The sequence below is a fragment of the Episyrphus balteatus genome, chromosome 1 (assembly GCF_945859705.1).
Source record: "Episyrphus balteatus chromosome 1, idEpiBalt1.1, whole genome shotgun sequence".
NCBI classification, from domain to species: Eukaryota; Metazoa; Arthropoda; class Insecta; order Diptera; family Syrphidae; genus Episyrphus; species Episyrphus balteatus.
This window is the reverse complement of record NC_079134.1, coordinates 154,524,238-154,539,325: the sequence shown is the minus strand read 5'-3', so window position 1 is coordinate 154,539,325 and position 15,088 is coordinate 154,524,238. Positions and strand designations below refer to the sequence as shown.

General features: G+C 30.2%; 1 protein-coding gene across 1 annotated transcript; it reads right to left on the bottom strand.

The window, feature by feature from the left end:
• Positions 1-1,066: 1,066 nt before the first annotated feature.
• On the bottom strand, positions 1,067-11,922 carry LOC129921443 (uncharacterized). Its single transcript, XM_056003272.1, has 3 exons — positions 11,479-11,922; positions 8,971-9,176; positions 1,067-2,460 (listed from the first exon to the last, which is right to left on the bottom strand). The coding sequence occupies exons 1-3, from the start codon at positions 11,817-11,819 to the stop codon at positions 1,073-1,075; spliced, it is 1,935 nt and encodes a 644-aa protein (XP_055859247.1). The 5' UTR covers positions 11,820-11,922; the 3' UTR covers positions 1,067-1,072.
• Between the last annotated feature and the right edge of the window lie 3,166 nt (positions 11,923-15,088).

Genomic DNA, 15,088 nt, shown 5'->3' with positions numbered 1-15,088 from the left:
TTAATTAAATAACTTTGAATAAAATATAAATTTTTAATATATATGCTACGCTTGTTTGTGAATAAAATATATGTTTTTTAATTTTTTGGCATCAAATGTGTAAAAAGCGATTTTTTAAAAAGTCTGAAAAAAATGATTGTCTTTACCAAGCAGAATCTCTAAAAATATAACAATACAAAATTGGGTAAAGTTGAAAAAATTGAGAAAAAAATCACTTTTTCAAGATTTATGGGATAAAAATCTACACTTAATTTGTTTAACCAATAGACATATATATATCATTCAAAAGGTCTGGAAATCCTCTTTCCAAAAACATGTAACATATTCAGAATTGTTAAAAAATGACTGAGATATTGATAGATTACATCGTAAAGTCTGTAAAAATGGTTTTTTGTAAATAAAAAAAAAATGGAGGGTTCCAAAAATATAACAAAAATATTTTTATGCATTATTCGACCATACGAACAGCCTACACTATGAAATTCGTCGGGTGTATTTTCAGTGTCGCACCGTGTTATTATTTCAAGCGAAAACCGTATTGTTTTAAGAGGGTAGGATTTAAGTTGGGCATCATCTTATTTTTTCTACGTTTCTATGTTAATTTTTCTTTTGTGACTCTTAAAGACAAACGGGGAGATGTTTCAGGACAATTCTAACCCGTTCCTGACGTTGGAATTTAGACTCATTTTTATTTCTCTGCAAATGGAATACAACACGCAATCATTATGTTTCTTTTACTTAGGTAAGTGAGCTTAGTATTTTTAAGCAAAAAACTAAATAGTATACATAATACATTAAAAGTTAAAACCATTTTAAGGAATCAAATAAATCTGAAATACCGGTATTGTCCCACTATTTCCTGGGAAAAAAAAACAAAAGATTTTGATTTTTTTTGGAAATATACAAAAAAATAACTTAACAACATGAGTGTCTCAGATTTTTTTTCCTTTTGCGTCTTGGGGAGAATTTCTGTTAGAGAAGTCTTTGCAAATCCCATTATAAAATTTGCTACAATTTTAAATTGGACCGACAATGTATCAAAAATAAAACAAACTTCAAATTTAAGTTAAATTTATTTTCTATTTATATCTTCTTCCGGTAAAACATAAATAACATCTCTAGGTCTCAAAATACAATAATAAACAATTAACGTAGCTGAAAAAATACCTCCACTATAAATAATCGCATCGTACATAAATCCAAACCACCACGATTCAAATTCCCCAAACAACCACCAACTAAATGTCATTAGTAAATTCTCCCCCATTGTCAATGTAAAGAAACAAACATACCACACCCGAATGTTTCTAAATTTAATGCGAAACTCAAGAATCACAAATATATAAACATACGCTAGCAAAAGGTAAAACACAATCCTGTTGAGTTTGTCCTGGAATTTTGATTCGAGTGATAGCCAAAAGAGCATCATCACGTAATGGGCTCCAATAAGTATGAGGAAGGCACGGGTATAAAAGACACAGAAGGTTGATAAGGCCAACATTCGCATGCAGATGAAGGCTAGCCAACCCAAAAAGGCGACAGTTTTGGCAGCAAAGTCATCCTGTTCGATGCCGTTGATGATTTTATATGAGCGAGGGATGAAAAAGTCAGTTTCATCGTTTGGTTGTGGGGATTGAGATGGAGGTGATGGTGGTTTAAAGCTAGGTGGGACATCTCTTCCATCTTCGGATGGATTTGATTCCAGTAATCGTGCGGTGAGCATTTTTGGAGGTCGTGGCACGTTTTCTGTTATATATAGCTGAGCATTAAGCCACAGCATGTCCTTGAGTGTAGACATCCTATTCGCCATAGCAGATAATCGATTTCTTCCTGTGGACTCTGTCGTTGATATCTGTGTACGGAGTTGAGGTGGTAGTGGAGGAAATGATGATGATGATGATGGTAATGGAGGTGGTGGACTCTCTGGAACCATATCAATAGCTTCAATCGCATTCAAGGATGTCCCGCTGGGGAAATACTTAAAGAGCTTGGGACGACTATTCGTTTGGATTTTCTCGTCGTCTGTGGAATTCGTTGGTGTGCCAAGTGAACGAGATGAAATGTCTGAATTCCGTTCATTGTCGACCTCGTCGTGGCCAATGGCTTCGATGTCGGGTGCAACATCTTTTATTTTTTTGTCAAAATTACCAACCCTACTTGAAGGGTGAGCTTTTGAGTCACCGTCAGCTTCACCACTGTGACGCAGTTTGAAATTTTCCATTATTTTTGTACTTTCTGGAAAAACGGATATTTTACGTTCCGATTCACGGTTTTTACATTCGTTTTCTTTTTTTAATCTTTCAGCAGCCAAGAGACGTTGTTTTTGGTTTTGAATTTGGCTTGGAACTGCCCATGGATATGGACGGCCGGCTAGTTTTTGACTCTCGAAACGTTGATAGGTGACGGTGATGGCTGCCAAATCGATGGCAGCGAATACCAAACTAATGGCTTGGACAGTAGCTGGAATAAAAAAAAAAATAATTAAATTAAAGTACAAATTATAGAAGGCTTATGTTCATCTGTGACATCATAGCTTCTAAACTACTCATCATAATTTGATAAATGAGGTATTTATAGAAGCGTATTGCTTGCCATCTGGTTAAAAGCTGTGTGAATTTGCATGAAGTTGACTGTGGCGCCCTCTGGAGGCGTCATGAACTTTTTACATTTCTTATTTTCAAAAAAAAAACAAAATTTAGACCTTGTGAGTCACCCGTAGATGAATATCAACAATCTACCATTAAAAATGTCCTTTGAAGGACAGAATACATTTAATTATTACGTTAATCCTCAAACTTCATGGACGTTCTTCTGCTACCACAACATTATATCAAATCCACCTTTTGCTTTGCACAACTTCCAATTATTTCCAATGTTCTTTAGATAAGCGATAGTTACCGCATCGTCTGTTTTATATGAATATCCTAAAGCTTTCTATATCTCTTTCCTTTTGTGAAACACTTTATGAATGACATTTAAATTATTTTCTATCTTAACTTTTGATCTGATGAAAATTATTATGAACGACGAACGTTGGAAAATATCTTAACTCAAAACTTGAAAATTAGATTTCTATATAATATTGTTGCTATACATAGTCTATTGGCCTTGATCTAATTTTTGTTGTTAAATTTAGGAGATAATTATGTTTTCTTCTATATAGAAAAGTTAATTGGATTAAAGGAAATTAGTTTTAATCTTGATAGAATGAAAGATAGTAATGAGTAACTACATAAGGCAATGAGTATTTTGGATAAATTTTCGATAATGTTTCTAAAAGGATAAAATATTTTAACATAAATAATTTAATATAGGTCTTTAAGAGATAAACAAAGTTAAACGTTGTAAGTTTAAGTATAAGACATTTTATTAATTAAAATGTTGATTTTATTACTCCATTAAGTCATTACTTAACACTTCTTCTTAATTTTGAAAATTTCAATTTTAAATAAAAAGGGTTATTTAAGGTCATTTTGTATAAAAGTAAAGTAAAGTTCAAAGACATTATTAAGATATTTTTGGGTGTTGCAGGTAAAAATATATTGAAAAGTCATGTTTTAAAGATAAGTAATTTAATGGACAAATTTAAACAAAATGCACGTGTGGGTCGCACGAATTAGATCTAGCTTTGTATGTAAAAAATCATAAAAAAAATATTTTTTACTATAATTTAAGAAAGGTACAAAAAAATATAAATTTTGCTTTTTTACCTCTCATGACGTATGCCATCTTGTACAACAAAAAATTTTGTACATCTTGTACAAAAAAATAAAATGTAAGATAATACATATAAATACAAAATTCCATTAAATTTTTTCAGTGTAAAAATTTTTTTTACTAAATAATTTTTTTTTAATGCAAAATGTTTGTATTTGCAATAATTTTTTTAATACATTTTTATATACTGCCCACCAAGGCGCTCCCCGACAGAAGATGACTATACAGATCTATTAAATCTTCTTGGGCATAACTTTCTTGTTGGTGGAGACTTCAATGCGAAACACACCCATTGGGGTTCAAGACTTATATCAACAAAAGGCAAAAGACTTTTCCAAGCAGGCCGTAAATACAATTGCGAATTCTATTCCTCCAGGTCGCCTACTTACTGGCCTTCCGATACTAACAAAATACCAGACCTTATTGACTTTTTCGTAGCTAAAGGAATCAAACGAAATCACATTTGTGTCGAAGGTAATTATGACTTGTCATCAGATCATACTCCAGTGATTCTAACACTAAGTGAATCGGAAGTAATAGAAAAAAGTAATCCAAAGCTTGTAAATAAGAAAACAAACTGGAGTGATTTTAGAGAAAGGCTTTTAAGTTTTATAAATTTAAGATCTCCCATGGATACAATCGAGCAAATTGACCATGAAGTGGAACAATTTATTGCTGATGTGCAACAGGCCGCTGAAGAAAGTACTCCAACATTTTCTAATAGAAGACAAAATGAAATAAAATATCCTTTAGAGATAAGAGAGTTGATAATAGAGAAAAGAAGAGCTCGAAGAAAATGGCAAAATACTAGATTTCCAGATGATAAAACAACGTTTAACCGTATAAGAAACAATCTTAAAAAACAAATTTATAAATTCAAAAATGATTCACTCAGTACATTCCTAAAGAATTTAACGACTGATGCTTCAACCGATTTTTCGCTATGGAAAGCAGCCAAGCGCCTGAAAAGACCGCAGTTACTAAACTCTCCCTTGAAATCTCAAGATGGGAAATGGATCGGTAACCCAAAAGAAAAAGCTAACCTTTTCGCGGAGCATCTTGCGAATGTTTTTAAGCCATACCCAACAAACGCGGCTGAAAATAGCTTACAGCTTGTTAATAAGATAGATGAAAGTGAAATACCAATTGTAAGATTAAAAGAAATAAAAAGTATGTGTTTACATCAACTATCAAATAAAAAATCACCAGGTTACGATCTTATTACTGCTCAGGTTATGAAAGAAATGCCTTTGAAAGCCTTCATAAAACTCCAATATATAATAAATGCATGCCTTAAGCAACGGTATGTCCCACACCATTGGAAAATTGCTGAAGTTATTGTCATACCCAAGCAAGGTAAGCCACCTACAGAAGTGACGTCTTACAGACCAATATCGCTTATACCAATTATGGCAAAAGTTTTTGAAAAACTGCTTCTGAAGAGACTTAGCAAAATTATAGAAGAAAGAAGGTTAATCCCAAATCATCAGTTTGGCTTTAGAAATAAACATTCCACGATAGACCAAGTTCATAGAATAACGGATGTAATAGAAAAAGCATTAGAAGAAAAACAAGTCTGTTCAGCTATTTTCTTAGATGTTGCTCAAGTCTTTGACAAGGTTTGGCATGAGGGACTTGAGTACAAACTGCAAAGGGATCTTCCCAGACAGTTCTATGAAATATTAAAATCGTACATCTCAGACCGATTGTTTAGAGTAAGGTACGATCAAGAATATTCGGAATTGAAGAAAATAGAAGCCGGTGTACCACAAGGAAGTGTCCTAGGTCCTACTCTGTATTTACTATACACAAGGGATATCCCAGTTGGGAATCACACCATAATGGCTACTTTTGCAGATGATACCGCAATTTCGGTACCCGACAAATGTGTCTCTAAGGCAGCAGTAAAGCTGCAAAATGCCGTCGACACAGTCAGAGATTGGACCGGAAAATGGCGTATCAAACTCAATGAAACAAAATCTTCACATATAAACTTTACAAATAAAAAGATAAACAATATTCCAATATTCATTAATAATCAAGCTGTACCTTACGCCAATACTGCCAAATACCTGGGAATGACTTTGGATGCAAAGCTAAAGTGGAAAGAGCACATCAAAAAGAGAAGAGAAGAACTAAACTTGAAATATAGAAAAATGTACTGGTTACTTGGTAACAACTCTGATTTATCAACCCAAAACAAAATAATGCTGTATAATCAAGTACTAAAGCCTGTTTGGACCTATGGTATCCAATTATGGGGCTGTACAAAGAAAACAAATACCGAAATCATCCAAAAATTCCAAAACAAAGTCCTTCGTGGAATAGTTAATGCACCTTCGTACATAAGAAATAGCGATCTACATCGTGACCTACAAATAGAAACGGTTAGAGAAGTTGTTAAAAAATACGCTGTATCGCATAATCAGAGACTGCAAAGTCATACCAATTCTGAAATGGTGTCCGTCTTGAATACAAGAAACCATGTTCGGAGATTAAGAAGAACCAAGCCTGATGAGCTTATGGTCTAAAAAAACATTGGAAAGTATTAAAAGTTTAAACTTCCCCCAAAGTGATTTTACAAAGTTAAGAAAGAAAAATCTGATGTCGATCTCTCAAGATTGGTCCTGATAAAGAGGTGGTTTTAGTGGTTAAGACTACTTGGTGTCGAATACTGCCAAGTGTCTTTTGAAGATTTCCTCCTGTCAAAAAAAAAAAAAAAAAAAATACATTTTTATATTATTTCAATACCTAAATAATTTTTTTTAAAGTAATGGAAAGAAAATGCATTTTAATAAAAATCATTTTTACAACCCTGATCACAAGTAATAAACGCAAAGTTCAACTTGATAGAGATAACAGTTAGGTTGACTGAGAAAAAACTTTTTGCCATGACTAAACGCACAGAGAAAAATATGACCCGCTAAAAACTAACAGATTGCCATATTGTTTTACCGTCCATACATTTCATAAGGAAATCTTATTAAAATCAACGATTAATAAGGTTTTTTTAAGGAGATTTCTTATTATTTTTAAAGAGAAAATCTTATTAAAATTTGACTGAAAAGTTGATTTTTTTTGCAACTTAGCACTAGAACAAAAAGGTGGGCGACTAATGATTTGAAGTCTCCAGTTCGATTCCCAGCCTGGTCATCGTTTTTTTTTATTTTTTTGCAGATTTTAAAACAATAAGGAAAACCCGATTGTTTTAATAAGGTTTCCTTCTTGGATGAAAACCATAGAGAAATCTTATTGTTTTTGTTCTATTTTATGTGGTCTATTTTTCTCTGTGCGTCGAAAGATTCGAAGGCAGAATATGGATTTCCATTAATAGACTATCAGTATCACTATCAATTTTCTTAATCTTAGGAATTTACTTAAAATCGATCCCAAAAATGCGTTTTTTTGTTCTTTCCGTTTTTGACAGTATTTTTATAGAATAGTAGCTAATTTTTTTTACACCATCTTAAAGTAAGAGTTTGACACAATCTCAATCTTAAAATCTCAAAATTTGTTTCATTAACATTTTTTAATGAAAATCTGTTAATTAAAAAAAAAAAATCATGCGGGCAATTCACACGCGGTAGAAGTGAAACCTTAAAAAATCATTTTTCTTGAAAAAAAAATTACGCCATTAAAAAGCGAACAAATTTTCCTAAAGAATAAAGCCATACTTAAATTTTACAATGCCCAAAAATTATAAGAATAATTTATTCAACACAATCATTTTTATGAAAAAAGCAAAAACAAAATCTTTTTTTTCTTCTAACACCATTAAATCCATTTTTTTTATGAAATGTACAATAAATTTTATACCATCTGAAAGCTTATTATTTTACCTTTGATATGACGCTTCAATCATATTTCTACGATGCCAAAAAAAAAGTAAGAATTTACTTTTTTACTTTTTTACTTAGGTACATGTCGAAATTTCAAACTGAGATTACGGTACTTTCTACACTGGTGGCTGGTCATCGGCAATATTTCTCCACATGTGTTTTGAGGTATTTTTCAAGTTTTTCAATTAACGATTGTGTTACTTGTAGGGCACGTACTGTTATGTGTGATATATCAAATAAAAGGTAATATCATCAGCATGCGTATTAAAGTTAAATCAAATTTGTATTTGTCTTGTATCAAAAGATATAACGTGTTTAGAAAAAGAACATTTTTTCACCGTTATCTCAGGATTATGAAATTGAAATTGATTGAAATTTTGTGCAGTTATAGTTTGTTCTATTACCTATCCACAGTATAAATTTCATTGATCTATCTATTAAAATTAAAAAGTTATAATCAATTGATTTTTCCTGTCGCTTTTTCGATACGATACTTAAAAAAAATTCAAGCTTCCTTGAAACATAGAAACATACATTTTTACAAAAATTTTATCAAAATCCAACTGTTTTTGTTAAAAATAAATATTAAAATAAAAAAATAAAGTGTTTTACATTTTTCTCAGTATGTTTAAGGATTATGTAAAAAAGTGATCGAAAGAAGAGTTGTAGATCTTGAAAATATCTACAACCATATTTTTCGAAGTTATACTTCTTGGCGTTGAGGTATAAAAATTTACTTTATGAAAAAAAAAAATGTCAAAGGGATTAGCAAGTAGCAGCATCTAGTATACCTAAATGTTTTAAGTGAACAAATTATTTAAACACAATTTCTGTACAAAATTAAAAAAGTTTTTAGTACAATTGAAAAATTTCGTATTCCTACCCTGCAAAATGCATGCGATGTGTTGTATTAAATCCGTGCAGTAGTTCCTCGGAATTCCTTTTTTAACCGGACTGTTAACCAAAACCAAAAATAAAAGGAAACAGAAAACTTTTTGAGCAATCCTGTTAATTAGGGGATATAATAAAAATAATTCTCAACAAGAGTGTGTTATTTAAAAGACTTGCGAATAGGCTAAGGTTTACTTTCGATATCTTCCACAAAGGCTTCCTTATTTAACAACATGATTTTCAATATTACCTTTTTGACCGACTTGGTTTCACAGTTGCAATCTCTTAATTATGAGAAATATTATTCTTTAACCATGATTTATATGTACAGGTTTTACTATATCTCTGTACAAATACCTATGTATGTGCATTAATAAATAAGATATGTTGTGTTTTGTAACCATCAAGATAAATATAAACTTTCGCTTCGTACGAAATTCAACCATGTTTTTCAGAATTTTTGTTTTCCTGTTTTTTTTTTTTTGTTTTATTAAAAATATCGATTTTTATGTTTTTAACTTACTTGTATTATAGTTTCGAAAGAGATCCTGCGATAACATGTGGTATAGTTGGAGGATGATTTGTGGAGCTGATTGGGCGTAAGCCTGTATCAGATGATACAACTCACATGTTGAACATTCACCAGCCTTGGTCAGGCAATACATGCGTTCATTGTCGTCATTGTCATGGAAGAGTGCTTCGATTGACCAAAATATACGTCGGGAAAATCTGCAAAAAAAAAAACAAACCAAAAGCAATAATAACAAAAAACCTTATTGTACATTAATTTGAACATATTTATCGCGTTCGTGTTACGTTACATTATTGGGCGAAGTTTATATCTTACAAAACCACATCAGTTGGAAGTTTTTAAAATAAAAAATAATATTAAAAAATGTTTTTGAAAAAAAAATGTCCTACTGTTTGGTATTTTCCAGAGACGAAAAATATTTTATAATTTATTTACTTATATTTCTTGGCTTGAAATCAACAGTCCAGTGAAATTGCATTTCAAAAATTGTATTTTAAAATATTAAGGAGCGGTACGATTGATCGCAAACTAAAATCTCTTATAAGAAAATCTCGCATTTTTGCAAAAATCACGCAAAGCTAAATTTCGCATTTTTAACATCTCAAATAACAAAATCTCGCACTTTTAAAATCCTGCATATTAAAATCTCGCATTTTAGAAAAAAATCTCGCAAGTTCATTAAATTCTTGCTATATCAAAATCTCGCATTAGAAGAATTAGTTTAGAGCGTAAAGTATCTTAAATTTAAATTGTTTATTTGAAAAGAGAAGGTCGAATACAACAAATTCCCATGCATTAAGTCCTTTTGACTCCAACATTCAACAGTTGACCCTGAACACTATAAAAAACTGGCATATGCGCCTGACAGTTAACAAACCTTTTCCTTTTCTATTTATCTCTTCAAAACAAAACGATAAAACAGAGTCGAACCACCTCTGCCACACCACATCCTCACGATGATTAAAAATTTAAAATCAAAGCATGCGGTTGTGCGGCGAAATTTTCCGCTAAACGGCGGGGATGCGGTTTCGATGCGGCGGCCAAAAATTTTGTTTTTGGTCAAAAACAACAACAGATGAGGACGTAAACGGAGAAAAAAGGACACCTTAAAATAAGAAGATGCCCACCTTAAATCTCATCCGCTTAAAAAAATACGATTTCCGCTTAAATTCTGTTAAAATTAAGCTGAACTTCATTTTTAATATATGAATATTAATAGGTTCGATCCTCAGTGGCTGCCAGTTTTTTTTTGTATTAAAATGTTTCCACTTAAAAATTAGATGATTTTCCGCTTAAATTAAGTGGATTTCTTTTAAATTTACGCATTGAAGAAATTAAGAAGATTTGTTTGCTTAATTTAAGACGGAAGTCATGTTGGCAAGAAACCATGCAAAAATCCGCTTAATTTAATACGAAGTCCGCTTGTTTTTAGGTGGTCTTTTTTTTCGTGTACACCGAAAAAAAAATTTGATAATAACAGCTATCAAATTAACATTTTTCAGTGACAAAAGTCGTCCAACAATTAAAATATCAATTTTGATATTTTATCATATCATTTTGACATTTTTTAATTTCAGGTGGGATAGTGAAAATTTCACTTTGACAATTAAAATATCATTTTGACATTTTTTTTAAGTTTAAGTGGATAGTGAAAATTTCACTTTGACAATTAAAATATCAATGTTGACTAGATTTTACGTTTTAGTTTATTAAAATGAAACCTATTTCTTTCCTTTTCATTTTTATTATTTTTATTATTTTAAGAATTTTCTTTCTTTTTTCAAAACATTACTGAAAGGGAATATTCTTTACAAAATAATGGTGATATTTTTTTTTTCTATTATAGGTTATATAATTGTTTTGCTATTTTCTCCCAAACTATGTGAAGTAAAATCTTAGTGCCGATCAAATTTTCTCAGTAAATCATACATTTTACTTCGAAAAAACACAAAGCGCCTTTAAATTAGTACACATTAAGAATTTTTTATTTAATATTTTTCAATAATTTGGAATGAGAAATTGATATGAAAAAATGATAATAAAATATCAAAAAAAAATTTCCAAAATGTGACATTTAAATATCATCCTGATAATAAAAATGTTGTTTTAGCATTTTAAATATCATAAAACACATTTTATAGAGCATTTTTGGCTGATATTTAAAAAATGTTAATTTGATATTTAAAAAATGTTAAATTGATATTGGTTTTTTTTTCGGTGTAGCAAAAGAGTTTTCATAACTCTTCGCTGATTTTAATAAAATACACAAGGGGTTAACCTTGAATGTTTTTTTTTTCGAAAATAAAAAAAAAAATAATATATTTGTAATTTTTCATATATGTACATATTTTACTTAAAAATTCGAGTTCAACTTAATCACTGCCACTAGCTCCCTAATCAAAAGCAAAACACAACCCATACTGACTTGCCCCTTTCTCTCTTATCATAAAACACACTCATTGCAACCAATTTATATTGAGTCATTTTCATATATTTTACCTGTAAGCAGCAAATATTGGAAATAACAACAAACTCCCAACTTGGAATGTGATAAATTTTGTTTTATTAGCATGTCTGGGATTAGACCATTGCTCAGCTGATGTCATAACAAATATAAAACACAACACAGGTGGCGCTAAAACTAATGTCAGAGTTATCCATCCAAAGAATATTTGGCCAAAACGAAAATGTTGATACGAAACAGCACAGTCGGCAAAGAATTGCACAATGTAAACAAAAAGTTCCAAGCACGATGGTATTAGATAGGAAACATAAATACGTGTATGACTTCGGATGGGTAACCCGAGGATATGTTGTGGAGTGCCATCACGGGCATCCATGCTTTTTTTTTAGTTAACCGCACAACAAATTCTTAAATTTGTTTGTTTTTAGTTTGGAATGAACTTTAATTAGATTTTTGGAAAAATGTTAGATAGAGTTGATTTGAAGGTAAAAACCATACTAAAAAATGTAACTCACCTGCTGATGACTAAAAACAATATGAGGTCTAGTATCTGTTCATTTGACTTGATAAGATAAGGGCTGGGCTGTTTTCCATTTAACGTGAATGAATGACATTCTCTTGAATAAACTTGGGGATTTGATAACAAAAGAAAGAGAAGTTTTGAATAGATCGTAGAAGTCAAAAGAGCATACATATTTTTATAGTTACTGTTTGAACTTTAAATGCCGATAAAAGGCTTGTAAACATTTTTTTTTTGTACACATTTAAATTATAGTTAATTCGAGAATATTTCACCATTTCATATAGGAACAAAAATTGAAGTAAATCCTTTTCACAGATTATTGATTTATGTGAAAATGATTTGAAGGTATTTCAATCAGTCTCGGAGGTCAGAAGACTAAGAAGGAGATTTTAAAAAATTTCAATATTTTTTATTGGGGTTCAAGAAAAACTCTACTAATTCATAATATTAGTGACAAATTTAAAAAGATAGTTTACTGTTTAATTAAAAATTTAAGAAATATATTATAAAGATCCATAACATTCGTTGTTTTAACATGCACCTAACGGTCAACCTCCACTTTCAAAATGTTGGGTAGAAAATATATGAAATTACCATGACCCTAAAATTAGCCCATAGCCGACAAAACACAATTTTGGCCGTTAATATCTCAGAAAAATACAATAATAAAATTCATTTTCAAAAATGTGTAAATGTTCATCTTGTGATTCTAAAAATGTGCTATTTAAAAAAAAAAAAAATATTTCGACTATACCTTTGTGTGCAAATTTTAGGAATCTAAATGACTTTTTTTTGGAAAAATTAAAGATGAGTATTTAGATTTCTTAAATATCTACAATAATACAGGGTGTCCCACAGTCACCGCCCCAAGCGAAAACCATGGATTCCTGAGGTCATTTTAAGTCGAAAAACTTAAGAGGTAATTTTATCGTTTTCGTCCTGTTTTCGAGTTATTACGGTTTTTATAATTTTTGCTCCCTTTTCCTTTAACTGGCTTTATTTTTCGCAAACTACGTCTGATTTGAAAGTTTTCTTTTCCAACCAATTAAGAATTCATTGCAGTCTATGTTTGTTCCAAAACTTTTTTTCTGCCAACAACGGTTTCTCCGCAATTTTGCATCAAACCCAATTTTCTTTGTTTTTTCCGTTGTTTTTTTTTTCACTTTCATGTTATTTTATTAAAAAAAAAAAAAAAAACACGTAAATAAGTATTAATTTTGTTCACTTATTAATAAATCCCAGTTTATTTAAAAAAAAGTGGGCTTTTTTATGAAAAAAAAGTAATTTTTTTAAGAAAATAAACTGGGTTTTAATAATAAGTGAACAAAATTAAACTGTAATAAATTCTTGATTGGTTGTAAAAAAAATCTTTCAAATCAGACGTATTTTGGGAAAGATAAAGCCAGTTAAAGGAAAAGTGAGCAAAAATTATAAAAACCGTCATAACTCTAAAACGGGACGAAAACGAGAAAATTACCTCTAAAGTTTTTCGACTTAAAATGACCTCAGGAATCCATGGTTTTCGTTTGGGGCGGTGACTGTGGGACACCCTGTATATTTTTTTTTATATTTTTTTATACAGAAAACATTAGTATAGTAAAACATTTGTTTTTTAGAGTAATACTAAGTGCAATGTGGTTATAAGAAATATTTATAGAAAAAAAAGAAATGTGCCATTTTTTTTAGATTTTAGTTACCGTACATCTTAACCTAAAAACTTGAAAAGTTTGAATTTTTGAAAATCTTTGGTGAAGGCTAATCAAGAGCAAAAATTTAACAATTTTTAAATCACTTTGAAGTGTTAATTTTCTTGAAAATAAAACGATTTTTTCTTCTTATTTTGTAAAAAATCAAAATTTTGAATATTACTTCGATAAATTCATCAAATCTTAAAATTAGTCATTTGGTTTTTTTGATCTTCGATAATTTGGATCAGAGATATCTTTTCACCTTTTTCTGGAGGCCCTCTAGGAAAGGGAACGGGTTATTATTCTGTATTCCAAAATTCTGTAGGAGCATAATTCCGTATTCAAATATTCAGCTTTTTCCATATTCTGTATTTCAAAATTCTGTAAATACAAAATTCTGTTTTTCAAAATCCATTATTGTGCTTTTTAGAATTCTGTAATTCCAAATCTTTATTTACATTTTTAAATCTTTTCTGTTGAACATTTTTATTCAATTAACAAATTAAGTAGGCATCACAGTGTTTAAAAGACCTTACAAAAAAGAAAAAAAAAAAAAACATAATAGAAAACAAAATGATGAAATATATACCTAAAGATTGTTGGCTAAATATTACATACTCGTATTTTGATGTCCCAGAGATTTCATTCAAATTTAATGCAATATGAAATCTGACTCCAAAATTCTGTAAATTATAAAAGCAAAATTTGTGTGATAATAAAAAAAGGTTTGTAGGTGCCTCCTTTTTATTTACTTGCGATATAGGTACTATAGGGCAAGTTTAGGATTCGTAAAAAAAATGGAACTTGAGATAACAATTTTACATGACAATACGATGATGGAGAATGTCAAAAAAGTGGGTCCGGAAATTCTGTCTGTCTGTGTGTCTGTCTCTATCTGGAGCTGCACCCTAAACGAGTGAAGTGATTTTCTTCAAACTTGGTAGTTAGCAGTTTTTGGTGATTCCCTAGAGGAGAAATTGAAATTTTTTTTTATGACCAAAACTAACGGTACCTGCCATATAACGGAAATAGAAAAGTTAATTTTTTTTCAAAAACGGCTCTAACGATTTTGATTAAAATTTTTGTGTTTAGTACTACACATAAGAGCAAACTTTTTAAATAAAAAAATATTTTTTGTACCGTTATTAACGGTACCTGTCATAGAACGGTTTTTTTTTTTCGTTTCTGAATATCTCGTACAACATTAACCCGATTTAAATGAAAATTTGTATACAAAAGTGTGTAAGTAAAGATAATATTTAAATTTTAGAAAATTTTCAAAAAACGCATTTTTGGATTTTTAAAAAATATTTCAAAATTTTTTTTTGAAAAATCAATTTTTTGAAAACGTATCAATGAAAAATTTTGAAATTTAGTTTTTATGTGTAAATTAATTATTTCTTCAAAATGGCATACCAACTTTTTTTTTTGAAA

Excerpts from the sequence above, each read along its gene's own strand:
- LOC129921443 (XM_056003272.1), bottom strand. The coding sequence starts at position 11,819 with ATGGATGCCCGTGATGGCACTCCACAACATATCCTCGGGTTACCCATC. Across the intron at positions 9,177-11,478 it reads CCAATATTTGCTGCTTACAG|ATTTTCCCGACGTATATTTT; the intron begins GTAAAATATATG and ends TTTTTTTTGCAG. Across the intron at positions 2,461-8,970 it reads CTTTCGAAACTATAATACAA|CTACTGTCCAAGCCATTAGT; the intron begins GTAAGTTAAAAA and ends TTTTTATTCCAG.